We start from the raw sequence: 18,611 nt of genomic DNA, 5'->3' as shown, positions 1-18,611 counted from the left end.
ATATATATAGATATATATATATATCTATAATATAAATACACTTGTGGGCAATCTCACATTGGTGGCAGTGGTCTCATTTTATAAACGTTTTAACAACTGCTTTTTTTTTTAACATATGAGGAGGCAGCGGCTGGGGACCCTGGAAGCTGCTGCGGGGGCAGCCAGGCAGACATGATCGTGGAAGAACGGGAGGACCTGCCGGCGGAGGGGTGCCCAGCAGCCAGACGAAATTGCGGGCATTAGGAGGAGTACTGCAGCCGCCCGGAATACAGGTGCGTGCTGGGGGAGGGGGGAGGGAGCAGGGGGAGGCGGCGGGGCGGTACGCAGGCTCAAAGTGGCTAATCTTTAGCCCGGCAGCCCGGCGTACACACACAGAGATGATGGCTGAATAAATCAGCCATCATCTCTGGCATGCTGGTAAAACCAGCAGATTAGAGACTTTGACAGCGATGATGCGGGAGCGCGCATCATCGCTAGTCTGCAATCTGGGAGGCATACACACTAGGCGATTTTCAGCGGAAAATCGCTCAAAACTGCTGTTTTGACCGATTTTCAGGTGAAAATCGTCAAGTGTGTATGGGCCTTAACAGAGAATGTTCCATATGTTGGGGTGAATTTACTAAGATGGGAGTTCTATTGAAGATTCTACCTATTATCTTCTAGAAGGTGCTAAATAAATAAGTAGCATCTGATTGGTTTTAATGGTATAGATTTCCCATCTTATACACCTTTCATACCAGAAAATGCAGGGACTTACCTGGGAATACAGTCCAGGGAGCATGCAGGGACATTCCCAGGTTGGCCCCTTTCACACCAGCCTAGTCTCGTAATTTTCTGGTCTGAAAGGGGTGTGAGTCATCTCATGCACCAGCTGTAGGCATGCCCCCCAAGCTCAGCAGCAGCCAATCAGTGCCTATACCGGGCCCCGCCCTGCCCTCTGCCGACTGCTGCATATTGGAACTGTGTCAACTGTAGCCGGAGTGTCAGTGATGAGGCCAGGTCCTAGCTTCGCCTGCCCAGGATACATACTGTACCGCAAAGCCTCTGCCTATGTATACCAGGGACACCACGAAGCAGTGGCCTCTTCACCGAGGATTCCAGCTGCTGCCCCGCTGTCACCTGCACCGTTCAAGCTTATTTCCATCTCCCAGGAGGCAGAGACTGGTCGCTTCCCCAGCGGGGGAGAGCGACCACAAGCCATGAAGCTGGGTAAGTACCTTTCACACCAGCATGTATCCTGGGCTGGTCCCGGGAGCAACGCTGCTAGCTAGCATGGTTGAATCCAGGTAAATCAGTCCTGGGATTTTGGCATGGGAGCCTTTCACACCAGAGCTAGTCCCGGGTTGTTCCCGGGGCCAACCCAGGAATTTTGGCTGGTGTGAAAGGGGTACAAGTAAGTTAAAAACCTATCAAAACAAGTATTCAAATAAATACCAATTTAGATCTATATACTTTAACTAGGAACAAACATGATTCAAAAAATATAAAGAAGCATTTTTCATTTGTATTCAGTAAATAGTACATAGCTCAGACTTAAAAATCATCAAGGTCTGGATAGATGAAGTTATCTTTGTAGAGAAGATAAGCCAGGATTTGTCCTCCACAAATCATTGTGGTCAAACCAATACCTAAATACAGAAAAGAATAGAATCATTACATTGTAAGATAGTTGACAAAGAAAAATGTTCACTATAACAGAATATATTTTCTACACAGACATGTTTGCTTTGATAAATGGATTTTTCTCCATAAAGCATTACAGATAAGATATACTTCAGCTTACATTCTCCTCTGTATCACTGTACAGATGCCATAGTGTGTCCTAGGTACAATCCACTCATTTCAGTGACTGCGAATTTCCTGTGCGCATTGTCTATTTATTTTCAGACTAGTAAGCCTGCAAGAAGCAAATGCTTCAAAAGCTAGTCTGCTACCTTGTGATTGCCTCTGTGTTTGTGTGTGTGTGAGAGAGAAAGAGATGTAGTTTCACTTGCTGCCAACAGATGGTAGCGTTTCGGAGACACACAGACACTAGACATGTATATATAGATGATCTGTGATCCAGGATCTAATGTTGCCATCCTTAATGTTTTAATAATGAAGGGTCTAAAAAAAATATATTTGCCTGGATAATTAATTTGTTTTCCATAGAAATGTTTTTTTACTAAAACAATGACGTACTGTACTGCACTGAAAAGTCATTAGGGTTAGTAACCTTTAGCTTTATATGAATAAATTTATATTGCTGTTACTGTGGTTTTATCACTTTATCACTAATACAGACTGATTATGATATATTTTTATTAACCCCTTCCTGACAGAGCCAGTTTTTGCGTTCCTGACAGAGCCCTTTTTTTCAAATCTGACATGTCTCACTTAAGTGGGGATAACTTTTTTTTGCTTTTACTTATCCCAGTGGTTTTGAGATTGTTTTTTCGTGACACATTGTACTTCAAATTAGTGGTAAATTTGGGTCGATACAGTCTGTGTTTTTTTGTGAAAAATACCAAAATATCGTGAAAAAATGGAAAATTTAGCGATTTGCAAAATGTTAAATTTTCTGCTTGTGAGACAAATAATCTTACCACTCAAAATAGTGAATAACTAACATAGACCATATGTCTACTTTATGTTGACATCATTATTTCAACTTCCTTTTAATTTTTTGGGACACTAGGAGGCTTACAATATGAATAGCAAATTCTCAAATTTTCAAGAAAATTTCAAACACTGATTTTTTTAGGGACCAGTTCAGTTCTGATGTGACTTTGAGGGACTTGTATGTGAGACACCCCCATAAATGATGCCATTTCAAAAACTGCACCCCTCACAGTATTCAAAACAGCATTTTGGAAGTTTGTTAACCCTTTAGGTGTTTCACAGGAATTAAAACAAAGTGTAGGTGAAATTTCAAAATTTTTTTTTTTTTGCAGATTTGCAATTTTAATACATTTTTATAAGGAACACAGTACAATTTACTAGAGAAATGTGACTAAAAATTGATTCCCCCAATTCTTTTGTTTTCATAAATATCCTATATGTGGCCCTAGTGTGCACGGTGACCAAACCACAGGCTTCATAATAGAAGGAGCACCTACTTGATTTTGGAGCCTCCTTTTTATGAGATTATTTTTTAGGCACCATGTAGGTTTCAAGGCACCATAAGATGCTAAAAGTTAGGAACCCCCCCACAAGTGACCCCATTTTGCAAACTACACCCCTCAGGGAATTCATCTAGGGGTATAGTGTACATTTCAAACCCCCAGGGGTTTCACCAATTGTGGTACAACTGGGCAGTGAAAATGAAAAATTATTTTTTTTACACAAAAATGCAGTTCTGGCTCCAAATTTGTCATTTTCAGAAGGTATGAAGGAGACAAAGCACCCCAAAATCTGTGCCCCAATTTCTCCCGAGTACGGCAATGCCTCACATGTGACCAAAAAATACCAGTTGGGTGCATGGCAGGACTCAGAAGGGAAGGAGTGATTTTTGGATTTTGCAGCTCAGATTCTGGTGGAATTTTGGTGGGTGCTATGTCGCATTAGCAAGACCCCCCAAGCACCAATACAGTGGAACCCCCCCACAAGTGACCCCATTTTGCAAACTACACCCCTCAGGGAATTCATCTAGGGGTATAGTGTACATTTCAAACCCCCAGGGGTTTCACCAATTTTGATACAAGTGGGCAGTGAAAATGAAAAATTACATTTTTTTACACAAAAATGCAGTTCTGGCTCAAAATTTTTCATTTTCAGAAGGTATGAAGGAGAAAAAGCACCCCAAAATCTGTGCCCCAATTTCTCCCGAGTACGGCAATGCCTCACATGTGACCAAAAAATACCAGTTGGGTGCATGGCAGGACTCAGAAGGGAAGGAGTGATTTTTGGATTTTGCAGCACAGATTCTGGTGGAATGAATGGTGGGTGCTATGTCGCATTAGCAAGACCCCCCAAGCACCAATACAGTGGAACCCCCCCACAAGTCACCCCATTTTGAAAACTACACCCCTCAGGGAATTCATCTAGGGGTATAGTGTACATTTCAAACCCCCAGGGGTTTCACCAATTTTGATACAAGTGGGCAGTGAAAATGAAAAATTACATTTTTTTACACAAAAATGCAGTTCTGGCTCAAAATTTTTCATTTTCAGAAGGTATGAAGGAGAAAAAGCACCCCAAAATCTGTGCCCTAATTTCTCCCGAGTACGGCAATGCCTCACATGTGACCAAAAAATACCAGTTGGGTGCATGGCAGGACTCAGAACGGAAGGAGTGATTTTTGGATTTTGCAGCACAGATTTTGGTGGAATGAATGGTGGGTGCTATGTTGCACCAATACAGTGGAACCCCCCCACAAGTCACCCCATTTTGCAAAGTACACCCCTCAGGGAATTCATCTAGGGGTATAGTGTACATTTCAAACCCCCAGGGGTTTCACCAATTTTGATACAAGTGGGCAGTGAAAATGAAAAATTATTTTTTTTACACAAAAATGCAGTTCTGGCTCCAAATTTGTCATTTTTAGAAGGTATGAAGGAGACAAAGCACCCCAAAATCTGTGCCCCAATTTCTCCCGAGTACGGCAATGCCTCACATGTGACCAAAAAATACCTGTTGGGTGCATGGCAGGACTCAGAAGGGAAGGAGTGATTTTTGGATTTTGCAGCTCAGATTCTGGTGGAATTTTGGTGGGTGCTATGTCGCATTAGCAAGACCCCCCAAGCACCAATACAGTGGAACCCCCCCACAAGTCACCCCATTTTGCAAACTACACCCCTCAGGGAATTCATCTAGGGGTATAGTGTACATTTCAAACCCCCAGGGGTTTCACCAATTTTGATACAAGTGGGCAGTGAAAATGAAAAATTACATTTTTTACACAAAAATGCAGTTCTGGCTCGAAATTTTTCATTTTCAGAAGGTATGAAGGAGAAAAAGCACCCCAAAATATGTGCCCCAATTTCTCCCGAGTACGGCAATGCCTCACATGTGACCAAAAAATACCAGTTGGGTGCATGGCAGGACTCAGAACGGAAGGAGTGATTTTTGGATTTTGCAGCTCAGATTCTGGTGGAATGTTGGTGGGTGCTATGTCGCATTAGCAAGACCCCCCAAGCACCAATACAGTGGAACCCCCCCACAAGTCACCCCATTTTGAAAACTACACCCCTCAGGGAATTCATCTAGGGGTATAGTGTACATTTCAAACCCCCAGGGGTTTCACCAATTTTGATACAAGTGGGCAGTGAAAATGAAAAATTACATTTTTTTACACAAAAATGCAGTTCTGGCTCAAAATTTTTCATTTTCAGAAGGTATGAAGGAGACAAAGCACCCCAAAATCTGTGCCCCAATTTCTCCCGAGTACGGCAATGCCTCACATGTGACCAAAAAATACCAGTTGGGTGCATGGCAGGACTCAGAAGGGAAGGAGTGATTTTTGGATTTTGCAGCTCAGATTCTGGTGGAATTTTGGTGGGTGTTATGTTGCATTAGCAAGACCCCGCAAACACCAATACAGTGGAACCCCCCCACAAGTGACCCCATTTTGCAAACTACACCCCTCAGGGAATTCATCTAGGGGTATAGTGTACATTTCAAACCCCCAGGGGTTTCACCAATTTTGATACAAGTGGGCAGTGAACATGAAAAATTACATTTTTTACACAAAAATGCAGTTCTGGCTCAAAATTTTTCATTTTCAGAAGGTATGAAGGAGAAAAAGCACCCCAAAATCTGTGCCCCAATTTCTCCCGAGTACGGCAATGCCTCACATGTGACCAAAAAATACCAGTTGGGTGCATGGCAGGACTCAGAAGGGAAGGAGTGATTTTTGGATTTTGCAGCACAGATTCTGGTGGAATGAATGGTGGGTGCTATGTTGCACCAATACAGTGGAACCCCCCCACAAGTCACCCCATTTTGCAAACTACACCCCTCAGGGAATTCATCTAGGGGTATAGTGTACATTTCAAACCCCCAGGGGTTTCACCAATTTTGATACAAGTGGGCAGTGAAAATGAAAAATTACATTTTTTTACACAAAAATGCAGTTCTGGCTCAAAATTTTTCATTTTCAGAAGGAATGAAGGAGACAAAGCACCCCAAAATCTGTGCCCCAATTTCTCCCGAGTACGGCAATGCCTCATGTGTGACCAAAAAGTGGCAGGACTCAGAAGGGAAGGAGTGATATTTGGATTTTGCAGCACAAATCCTGGTGGAATGATGGTGGGTGCTATGTCGCATTAGCAAGACCCCCAAAGCACCAATACAGTGGAACCCCCCCACAAGTGACCCCATTTTGCAAACTACACCCCTCAGGGAATTCATCTAGGGGTATAGTGTACATTTCAAACCCCCAGGGGTTTCACCAATTTTGATACAAGTGGGCAGTGAACATGAAAAATTACATTTTTTTACACAAAAATGCAGTTCTGGCTCAAAATTTTTCATTTTCACAAGGAATGAAGGAGACAAAGCACCCCAAAATCTGTGCCCCAATTTCTCCCGAGTACGGCAATGCCTCACATGTGACCAAAAAATACCAGTTGGGTGCATGGCAGGACTCAGAAGGGAAGGAGTGATTTTTGGATTTTGCGGCTCAGATTCTGGTGGAATGAATGGTGGGTGCTATGTGGCATTAGCAAGACCCCCGAAGCACGGTGAAATTATGAACCTAATATTCCATAGATGTGTGGTATATTTTAAAACACTCCTTTATACATAGGCCGGGTTTGTCGGGGCAAGTGTCACACTGGAAAATAGTTTGCTTTCTTATTCCCTTTTTATAGCAAACTTTGCACCTTTTTTGTGTCCTGCCCTTTTTTCCAGTGGAGGGGATTTCATCAGGAAAATGCTGCCCTGGTACAATACGGGGGCCAGTACTAGAAGTACTGGGGCCCTCTGCCTGCTGGTTCCCAAATATTAGGCCCTTTATGACTTCCTCTTGAAAGTGCATAAATGTCCCCCTCTGGCCGGTAGAACGGAATAGCACGTAAGCGTTATACAGTGCCATCTGGATGATATACACGGCCACCTTCTTGTACCAGATTTTTGTTTTCCGCAGGGCACTGTACGGCTTTAGTACCTGATCTGAAAGATCCACTCCGCCCATGTACCTATTGTAATCCAGGATACAATTAGGTTTTGAGGTGTGGGTACTGGTACCTCGTACAGGGACGGAGGTGGTACTGTCTCCGTGAATTGTTGTCAGTATAAGGACATCCCTCTTGTCCTTATATTTGACCAACAACATATTTTCGTTGCATATTCCCCTGCTTTCACCCCTTCTCATTACTTGGGCAATGTGCGTTTTTGGGAGGCCTCTTTGGTTCTTGCGCACAGTACCGCAAGCTGCTGTACCTCTTGAACCAAGGGCCTTAAACAGGGGGATGCTGGTGTAAAAGTTATCCACATAGAGGTGATAACCTTTATCCAGGAAGGGGTGCACTAAATCCCAGACAATTTTCCCACTAACACCTACGAGGGAGGGGGGGCATTCTGGCGGTTCAATTCTTGAATCCTTCCCTTCATAAACCCTAAACCTGTGGGTGTACCCTGAGGTGCTTTCACACAGTTTAAACATTTTTATGCCATACCTTGCCCTCTTACTGGGAAGGTACTGGCGGAATTTAACCCTTCCTTTAAAATGTATAAGGGACTCGTCGATACAAATAAATTTTTCAGGGATGTACACCTCTTCAAATTTGGCACTGAAATGATCAATGACCGGCCTGACTTTGAATAGCCGGTCAAAGGTGGGATCATCTCTGGGTGGGCACTGTGCATTATCGGTGTAATGTATAAATTTAAGAATTGTCTCAAATCGAGTCCGGGTCATGGCCATACGGTAAAATGGAGTACTGTACAGAACATCTGTACTCCAATATTGCCTAATTTCTGGCTTTTTTACTATGCCCATATGAAACACCAGACCCCAAAACGTCATCATCTCTACTGCATCTACAGGGGTCCACCTAGCAAATGATGACGTGGGGTTTTGAGCAATAAACTGCTGGGCATATAAATTAGTTTGGTCCACCATTAAATTTATAAAATCATCAGAGAAAAATAATTTGAAAAAGTCAATTTCTCTGAGACCTGTGGAATCAAATTGGATTCCTGGCATGGCCAAAAACTCAGGAACCTGGGGCTCAAAATTGTCTGGTGGTGGGGTCCATACGAGATCAATTATTGGGGGGGGGGTCTCAGCTGCTCTACGGGGGCGTCTTTGAGGGGGTCCCTCATCACCAGAGGAGGAAGAGGAGCTTAAGGCGAATCCTTCAAATTCCCCGCTTGCATCACTGGCTGTGTCAGAGTCAGAAGCAAGCATGGCATATGCCTCCTCCACTGAATACATTCTCCTGGATGACTGGGAGGACATTTGGGAGGACATTTGGGAGGACATTTGGGAGGACATTTTTATTTTTGTGTTACTGGTAGTGAAATGTTTCAACACGTGTATAGTGTAGGGGGGGGTACAAACTTTATTTCAATCCGGGGGGTATGTAGTGTGTAGTGTGTATGTGGTGCAGAAAAAAAAAAATACTTTATACCAATAAAAAAAAAAAAAATGAAGGGGTTAAAAATAAAAAATTTAAGGGGTTAAAAAAAAAAAAAAAGGTCCTGCGCCAAAAATTGAGCACAGATGTTGGTCAGTAACGTCTGTCACTGAACAGCGCTCAAAGGCAACAGGAATTTGATAAAAAAAAAAAAATATAGATCAACCCTGTGCCGAAAAAGATGATCAGTGATGTACGTCACTGATCAGCGCACAGCGGCCACAGGACACCCACAAAATCACAGTGTGTGTAAAAAAAAAATTAAAAAAAGACCCCACAGCACACACACAAAAAAAAAAGGTGATCAGTGATGCGACACTGATTACCAGTGAGGTGCAGCAGGTGCACAACCTTTGGTGCAACTGACAGGTATATATATAAAAAAAAAAACCTCTGTACCCCCAAAAAAGTTGCTGATCACCTCAGATATAGTGATCAGCACAAAAGGCGGGGGCAGCAGACACAAAATTTAGCACTCTCTATCACTCTCTGTCACTATCTCTCTCTATCTCTCTATCTCTCACTATCTATCACTCTATGACACTGCAGCAGCAGCACTGACAGGTATATCTATATATAAAAAAAAAACCTGCGCCCCCAAAAAGTTGCTGATCAGTTAATTTATACTGATCAGCACAAAAGGAGGGGGCAGCAGTCAGTTATATCAAAAATATATAGCACAATCTGTCACTATCTCTCTCTATCTCTCTCTCTCTATCTCTCTCTATCTCTCTATAACTATCACACTGCAGCAGCACAAAATATAGCACTCTGTCACTAGGCCTCTCTATCTATCTCTCTCTATCTCTCTCTCTCTATCTATAACTATATCACACTGCAGCAGCACAAAATATAGCACTCTCTGACACTATCTCTCTCTCTATCTCTCTCTCTCTATCTCTCTCTATCTCTCTATAACTATCACACTGCAGCAGCACAAAATATAGCACTCTGTCACTAGGCCTCTCTATCTATCTCTCTCTCTCTATCTCTCTCTCTCTATCTATAACTATATCACACTGCAGCAGCACAAAATATAGCACTCTCTGACACTATCTCTCTCTCTATCTCTCTCTATCTCTCTCTATCTCTCTCTATCTCTCTCTATCTCTCTATCTATCTCTCTCTCTATCTAGCTAGTACACTGCAGCAGCACAATTTCACAGGAAGGCACAAGTAGCAACAGGATCCAGGAAGCAGTGATGAAGCAGCGATCAGGTAAGTATGGAGCAAGTATGGAGCAAGGTTCTGGTCAGTATGGCGGCAGGGAGGTACGGTGACCGCACTGCACGCTATTCCAGACCGGAATGGCGTCTGCAGTGCAGTCACCGTTAGTTTAAATCCCCCTCCTTGGCTGTGATTGGTCCGTCGGTCCGACGAACCAATCACGGCCTTTGGGGGCGGGCGGGGTGAGGTGGGGTGACACCAGTGTCGCACGTACACCCCGCGGTGATTGGTGCTGTACTTTACAGCACCAATCACCTCTGATCCCGTGTCACCGGCGAACGTTATTCGCCGGTGACACAGGAAAACGCTGTAATTGGCTGTTCACACTGAACAGCCAATCACAGCGATCGCCGACGGGGGGGCGGCATCGCAGCCCCCCCTGGGCATGCACGGACATGTCTGCTGTCAGGGACAGCAGACATGTTGAAACTGTCACCGCGTCTATAGACGCGGTGACAGTTTAAATCCATGACGTACATTTACGCCATGTGTCGGGAAGTGCTTCCCGACCATGACGTAAATGTACGTCAAATGTCGGGAAGGGGTTAAAACTGAGACAATTTTGGAGTTAAGCAAACACGCAATAATTACCAAAACAAATCTTTCAATTTCATTTCAGGATATTTCAAGACAGTTATCGGCCATTTATAACATTGAAAATTGTTAGTTTCTCCTGTTTTTTTTTTATTCTGGCCTTTATTTTAATGGTCTGTGTTCTTGTTATATAAAACAATCAAGGCAAGATATGAAGATTTGTCTGTGATGGATTTAGAAATCTTAAGCCTCATACACACCCTCCGACGGGTGCCGCGGCCGATACGGCCGATAATGTGTATCTACATTGAACGATTTCAGCTGCCAATATCATTCAGTTATATATCACTGGGGCCCGCTTTATATGCAGTTAGATTGCATATTACCAAATTGACCTGCATGTTTGGTAGAAATCAATCATTGGTAATGACGAGCAGGAGCATGCACCGTTAACATTATTGAGTGTTCACACTGGACGATATTGTCAAACATATCTTTTAGAAAGTCCTTTCTGAATGATATATTTCACTTTATCTTCTAGTTTGTATGTGGTTTTACTTTTATTGTTTGCAAAGCAAGTTACATAACCCTTATCTATTATATGTTGCAGCTTCTCTTTTACACTCTTTGTAGTGTTTTTTTTTTATTAGCTTCCTACTAAGAAGGCCTATAAACCTAATTCAGGGATGCACACAAGCCATGAGTATATCTCCAATGTGCAGTGCCCCTTAAGTCACAGCTTGATTGAGGCGCTGCTCTAGTTTGAGGATGGCCATTGACCATCAATGATTCATCAGAATTAGCTTTATTTGGCCAGGTACAGTATGCTTGCATATACTAGGAATTAGATTTGGAATGCTGTGCAATAGCCAGTTACTGTAGGTACAATTAAACAGTGACAGTACAGATATACATAACACATACAGGTATAGGCTAGATGTACCCTGGGGAGGGTGATGGACATGTACAGGGGAGACACAACGATCATATATTTGCTGAGCTGCACATCCCCTAGGCAGCTATATGCGACGCAGGTAACAAATAAGCAGAGACAGTACAGTTATAGCACAGGGAACATATCAGAATGAGGTGAAAGAGGGATGCCGTGTAAATCCCGGCGGTCGGAATCCCGGCGGTCGGAATCCCGGCGTTCAGAATCCTGACGCTGGAATCCCGATTGCCGAAATCCCGATTGCCAAAATCCCGACACTTTCTCCCTCCGGGGGTGTCCACGACACCCCCGGAGGGAGAATAAATGAGTGTGCCGAGCGTAGCGAGGCACAGGGCCCGCTGCGTGGCGAGCGCAGCGAGCCCGCAAGGGGGAGCGATCCACGTCCACCCCTTGTCGGGATTTCGGCGTTCGGGATTCCAGCGTCGGGATTCTGAACGCCGGGATCCCGACCGCTGGGATTTAATACTGAATCCGGTGAAAGACAATCTATAGTCTTTCAAAATGTTTCTAATCTCATTCCAATCAGAAAAGTGCAAGCAATGTGTATTGCCTATAACACCACATTTGACATTCATTTCCAATGCATATTTGAATAATTGACCTTAAAACAAGAACACAATAATGAAACATCCACATTACATCAATAAGCTATGATTATATTTTAGTAACAAAAAAGGAGAAGCCTTTACCTACGGAGGTCCACCAATGTGCCATGACTGGGAATTCCATCATAACTACGGAAAAAAATTGAAATCATATTACCAGTTTCTGTTCAAAACTTTAAAATCTAGTTCTGTTAATAAACATGGTTATTCATGTATAATGTCAGATGTAAGTATCAACTGTCTGTCGGCTTGTCCACAGAGTAGTATAGTTACTATCATAAACAGGGCTTGCTACAGACAATCAGCAATATACACTGCATTCAGTGCCGCCCTGGAGTCAAGTGTTTAGAGTTAATATTGCTATTGCATGCACAATAATGCACCAGTAATTCACGGTAAAAAAAACAACCCATAGCCCTGTGTAGTATAAGGTAACATATGTATAATGTATATTTAGTGCACAGTTTGGAACCTGATGTAGTGTGGTATGGGAGTCCGACAGTCGGGATTACAACAGTCATGAGAAGAATGTCGGAATTAGGGAGGCCAATCCCGGGATCGGCAGGATCCCGGGACTTTGGCCTAAAATCATCGGGATTAGCACCCCGTGTAAAATGCACTGTTTTTTAAAGCCGGGCAGCGCTGAGCACTAGCATATTGCTCAGATGCTGCCCGGCTAACTCTTCTCACCCCCCCTGAGGCACTGCTGTTCAGGACTGTGATCTGTGCTGACAGACATGGCGGCGCCCAGGCTGTGCAGTGTGACCCCTGATATTATGTCAAGCTGCGCAGTCTGGCCGCCGCTATGCCGGTCAGCGCAGATCACTCTGTTCCGAACCCAGACGCCCGGCCACACGCCCGCTGTGCAGCCCGTCCGCAGGAGACAGACTCCTGCTCCTGCCTGTCACAATTGAGTCGTAAGTGACTGCACTGTCACTTACAGGGTGATGGGAGGATTGTCTGGGGGTGGGGGTGGGTTTATTAGGCACTTATAATGACATGTGCGGGGAGGGCAGTTTAGGGGGCGGGTTCATTTTTATTTTATTTTTATTAGAGAGGTCAATCCCGGGGATCCCGGGATTGAGCATTTTTCAATCCCGATTCCCGGGATTGAAAAAATGCCCCGGGATTGGCATCCCTAGTCGGAATCCTGACTGCCGGTACTCCAACAGGGGGGTGAGTGCAAAGAAGCCCCTCGCTGTGCTCGCCACGCTGCTTGCTCGCTGTGCTCGCCACGCTGCAGGCTCGGTGGCTCGCTGTGCTTGCCGCAGGTTCTTTTCTCCCTCTATGGGGGTTGTGGACCCTCATGAGGGAGATTAGCCCTTGCAAATCTGAATCCCGACTCTCTGGCTTTTAACGGTTCGGATTCAGACGTCGGTCTACTGACCATCGGAATCACAACTGTCCGGAGGTCATCTGGCACCCATCCAGCAGTGGAACTCACCGAGGGACTTCCCTGTACCCTAGTGGCCAGTCTAGTCCTGACTGCATCTGAATCTCTACAGCAAGCAGCACAATAATTATTACCTTTTCTGTACAATTTGATTTGTTTACATAAAATATGCAAAAATAATAAGAAACATTTTGCTAGTTTTCTTTTTTCACATAAGCTTCTGCAGTCACTAAAAATGTAAAATGTTTGCCTCTTAAGTTGGGTACACATTAGGCGATACTGTCCATGAACGATATTGTTAACTATTTTCCCTTGAACTGCCTGGAACTCTTGGACAAACAATATAGTGCATACACACTGAATGATATCATAAACAATATTGTTTAGTAGCAAAATCCAGGAAAAAACTGTAGTTGACCAGAGAGTCAGGATTTGACTGCATGTATGGACAACAGAGGGGGTCCATAAAGGCCTGAGGGAGAGTACATTGTTAACGATATAGCACCTATTTCGGCAGGGAACGTTAATCAGGGAATTTTCAATCCATTCAATTATTGAATGAATGAGTGTTCAAAATGGCCACATTTGGCAAATAAATATCTATACGAATAGAAGTTGCAGAGCAGTCACAGTTTGATTCATAGGAAGCCAGTGTTTAACCCCTTCCCGACATTGCCTTTTAAGGTAATTTTTTTTTTTTTTTCCTCCTTGTGTTCAAATAAGCGTAACTTTTTTAATTTTCCGGCTATATAGACACATGAGGGCTTTTTTTTTGCGGGACAAGTTGTACTTTCTAATGGTACCATTTACTATACCGTATAATATTCTGGGGAATCAGGAAATAATTCAATGTGGGGTAAAAAAAAAAAAAAACGCAATTCCACAATTTTGCGCTGGTTACGGTTTTTTTGGAGTTCATAGTTCGTTTAAAATGATGGGTTATCTTTATTCTATGGGTCGTTACGATTCCGGTGATACCAAACTTATATAGTTTTCGTTACATTTTACCACTAAAAAAAAAAATAGAAAATGTTACGGTTTTTCGAATTTGCGTCGCGTCGCCATGTTCTGCGGCTTATAACTTTTTTATTTTTCCACCTACGGACCTGGGTGAGGGCTCATTTTTTGCGGGCTGAAGTGTACTTTTTAATTAATACCATTATGGGATATGGGCGACTTTCTGATCTCTTTTAGCTATTTTTTTTTGGGTAGGCGATGCGACCAAAAAGCGTAGTTTTGGCGTTGGGGATTATTTTCCGTTTACGCCTTTAACCGTGCGGGATAACTAATGTTATATTTTAATAGATCGGACTTTTAGGAACGCGGCGATACCAAATATGTTTATTTTTTTTATTATTTATTTATTTTTATTTGGGAAATGGGGAAAGGGGGGTGATTTGAACTTTTAATATTTTATTATTTTTTTTTTATTTTTAAACTTTATTTTTTTTTTTTTTTACTTTTACTACAAGGCCCCCTAGTGTACTTGACCACTAGGGGGCGCGATCGCCTGTACTAGGTTCAGCCATAGAGCTCTATGGCTGAACGTAGTGATTTTTTTCACTTCCTATTACATCCTGCCTGAGGCAGGATGTAATAGGTATGAATACACGGACAGCACAGGGGTCTACATTAGACCCCTGGCTACCATGGCAACCGATCGGCACCCTCCGATCGCGCTGCGGGGGGCCCCGATCGGCGCCGGAGGGGGGCGCCCCCCCTCCGATCAGCTATTTAAGCACTGCGGGCGCTTTGCCCGCGGTGCTTAAAGGGTTAAACGGCCGCGATCGGCGAACTCGCCGCTCGTGGCCGTGAGAGCAGGGACATGGCTGTAATATACAGCCATTACCTGCTCTCTATCAAGCCAGCTCACTCCGTGAGCTGGCTTGATTCACCCCCAACCGACATATGACGTATATATACGTCATATGTCGGGAAGGGGTTAAGGGTAGAAACATAGCATATTCTGGATATGTTTTTAAAAACGCTTGCGAGTCTAGGCCTTTTTTTATCACCACTTCTAGCCTGGTTCTTTAGCAGATTAGTGGAAGTCCTAGACTGGGAAGAAGAATCTGTTTGATGATTAATTTTTTTTGCAAATGGATCTGCGATTGGATTGGTACAGTATTTGCGATGTACAAATTTGCATGGAACATTTTTTGTGGGGCAGCAGCTTTCTGCTGGCAGTCCACTTTTTGTATTGCTGATTAGCAATACATACTGAATTAGGTCCATATGTCATACACACTAAAAGATATGCACGGAAATATTGTTAAGGATATCGTCAGGGCATCAAAGGGTCTCGGAGAATGGTGGAACTCATTTTCCATGCCACCCTTCCTTGTTGGTAACCAACCCCCCCCCCCCCCCACCTTAGGGTTTTTGGCACACCCCTGCAAATAATCAAATAATACTTTTTTGTCCTACCTCCCATACATTACAAATGACACAACAAAGTAGTACAATTTTATGCACATTACACCACATGTAGTGCTCCAGATATATATTACACAGCACAGTTGTGTCCCTTATTTACATTACACTAGAAAGTAATACCCCTTATATATGCTATACCACACAGTTGTGTCTCTTATTCACATTATACTAGAAAGCAGTACCCCTTATACATGATATACCACACAGTAGTGTCCCTTATATACAGTAACACAGTAGTTCTTCATACAGAGTTTCCACAAAATAGTGCCCCTTATACATAAAGCCCACAGTAGTGTCACTTATATAATGCCCACACCAATAATGCCCCGTACACAAAATACCCTCAAGCTGCTGGGACTGTAGGAGTGAACAAATGCCTTTCAACAGACACAGCTTGTCACATCCACCATGGCTCTCACCTAAATCCCCTGTGCTGTGCCCAGCTCTAGGCTCTCTAACCGCATGTGTAACACTATGGTGCTCACCTCTGCTAATGTCCCAGGTCCTGGTCGGGTACATGTGTCAGCGCTGTCACCGCGTGGTGACTCTGGTGATGTGTGCTCTGGTGCCATGCAGGGCATGAGCAGTATGAGACCTGAACCACCATGTGTGTTTGTGCCTGGTTAGGCCAGTGTCTGAATGCCGGCGTTTGCGCAGCTGCGCACAGTCACGGCCGGCTGTAACCTGTCGCCCCCTCTGGCAGCCGCCATCTTTTTGGTTCCCTCAGCCTCTCCTGTGCGGCTCCGCCTTCCCTGTTAATAGGCTGACCAATCGCCGCACAGTCCACCTGTTAAGTACTGACTGGCCGGGTTAGATGTCTAACCCTATGCATCATTGCTCCGGTCTGGCTCTGTAGTTCCCACTACAATCATTTGTGTCTTCAAGGGAAGTCTCTCCTGCTGATTGTCTACTGCTCATTTCAAGTAACACGGACTCCACTGCCGCCAATGCGGATTAAGCAAGGTTAGCCCCCCAAAGGGGTATTATCTTGCTCATCATTCCCGACGGTTATATCCACGGTCACCTCTGATTGCAGCCACGATCCAATCCAGCAAGGACAGTCTTCTTCATTTATATTCTTTATTCTCCAATCATCCAATCATCCAACCAATCATTCAATCTTCCAACCAATCATCCAACCAATCATCCAATCTTCCAACCAACCATCCAATTTTCCAATCCTCCAACCAATCATCCAATCTTCCAACCAATCATCCAATCATCCAACCAATCATCCAATCGTCCAACCAATCTTCCAACCTTCCAATCAACCATCCAATTTTCCAATTGTTTCTTCAGTCTTCATTCAAACATCCAATCCTTCAAGTGCAATAACATATTGGACTATTGACTTTTACATTTGCATAATCTACAGTATATCATTTGTGCCATCAGTATCACTTGTTTTGTTTATACATCTTTATTAAATCAATTTCATTTTATTCTATTGTTTTACTCCCTTCTGTCGTGGATGCAACATCCTTACATTAAAGCACCCAGCCTCCGTTACACTACAGCTGGTGCTTCTAAGAACGTGACACAGCTTGTGTGAGTACCATGAAGAGCAGGCCACAGGTGGAGAAGAATCATAGAGCCGCCACAATCTTAGGTGGGGGGAATTGACTGCAGCTCATCAGTGATACTAGCACAGTCAGCATAATTTATTGATGTGGGTGGTGGGGCAGGCTTTTCTGTTGGAATTACTGTGCAGGGCCATGGTGGAAGTGGAACTAGTCCCCACACCGAACTTTAATCCGTGGATATCGTTATCATGCATATTGTTTTGAAAAATGTGTACCCAGCTTTACTGTACATCGGCTCTGAGTAGTACATTTATTAAGCAACAGTTATTATGCCGTTTACAAACTGCCACACATTGGAGATGTTTGTGGTAACAGCAGCGAGGTAATGAGGGCTAAAGGTTTTCTTTCTGTTATGTGTACAGTATATTGCAAACATCAGAACCAAAGGTGGATAGGTAATCCTTAGGTCAACACAGACAAAAATGTACATGCCTAAGGTGAACAGGTTCATAAGGTCGAAACATGAATTAGGTCGACATTGGGAAGATCGAGAGTCAAAGGTCCACATCGTTTTTTCATGTTTTTTTGTTGCAGATGTCAACACAGTCGACATGGACACTGTATCCGTGCACTGCATCCCCTCGCATGGTTCACTGTGCTAGCCATGCTTTGGGAATGCTATTCTATTCTCCCTCAATGCTCTAGTGAATGGTAGAGCATGAAATACTGCCCGTTGGCGCACGTCGGCTCAGAAAAAAAGTGAAAAACCCACGTCAACATTTCGATTGTTGACCTAAGGCCTGTCAACCTTCAATGGTCGACCCAATGTATGTCAACCTTAACTGTGTCAACCTAACAAACATGTCCCATTTGGATTTAGGGGTCAGGCCACCCCTAGTTACAACATCTTTCACAACTGCCCACAGCCTCTGGGATCACAGACAGTCCAGCAGCTCCTACCTGAGGGGCAGATTTATTAAGCTTGGAGAAGAGATAAACTGGAGATAAAGCGGAGAAAAGGTAAAAGGAGATAAACCACCAGCCAATCAGCTGTGTTTGAAAAAGACAGTTGGTAGTTGCTTGGCTGGTGCTTTATCTCCTTTTACCTTTTCTCCACTTTATCTCCAGTTTATCTCTTCTCCAAGCTTAATAAATCTGCCCCTGTGTGTAGGAAAGGGGATGCCACCGACTAAGCTGCCTGGTCCCTGCCACTTTGTCCTAACTGCTCTGCCTGGTCCCGGCACCTGTGTAATTTACTGTAATTGACCGATGCAGGACCCTCTGCATGCAGAATAGCAGCGAAGATACTGTGCAAGAGCACTTTCCCCCAACATAATGTTTCTGGACATAACACAGCAAAGAGAGAAAATGTTTCAGATC

At 43.8% G+C, this 18,611-nt stretch overlaps 1 protein-coding gene across 1 annotated transcript in view; it reads right to left on the bottom strand.

Moving 5' to 3' along the window:
* Positions 1-320: 320 nt before the first annotated feature.
* TMEM244 (transmembrane protein 244) overlaps positions 321-18,611 on the bottom strand; it is a 44,563-nt gene continuing 26,272 nt past the window's right edge. Inside the window, exons 5-6 of the mRNA XM_083174683.1 lie at positions 11,964-12,008; positions 321-1,628 (exon numbers count right to left, since the gene is read on the bottom strand). Coding sequence (XP_083030809.1) covers positions 1,534-1,628; positions 11,964-12,008 — 140 coding nt within the window. The 3' untranslated portion in view covers positions 321-1,533. The remainder of the gene's footprint in view (positions 1,629-11,963; positions 12,009-18,611) is intronic.

Source organism: Crinia signifera, chromosome 3 (genome assembly GCF_055691185.1).
Source record: "Crinia signifera chromosome 3, ASM5569118v1, whole genome shotgun sequence".
NCBI lineage: Eukaryota > Metazoa > Chordata > Amphibia > Anura > Myobatrachidae > Crinia > Crinia signifera.
The sequence above is the reverse complement of the archived record's forward strand: the minus strand, read 5'-3'. Positions and strand labels throughout refer to the sequence as shown.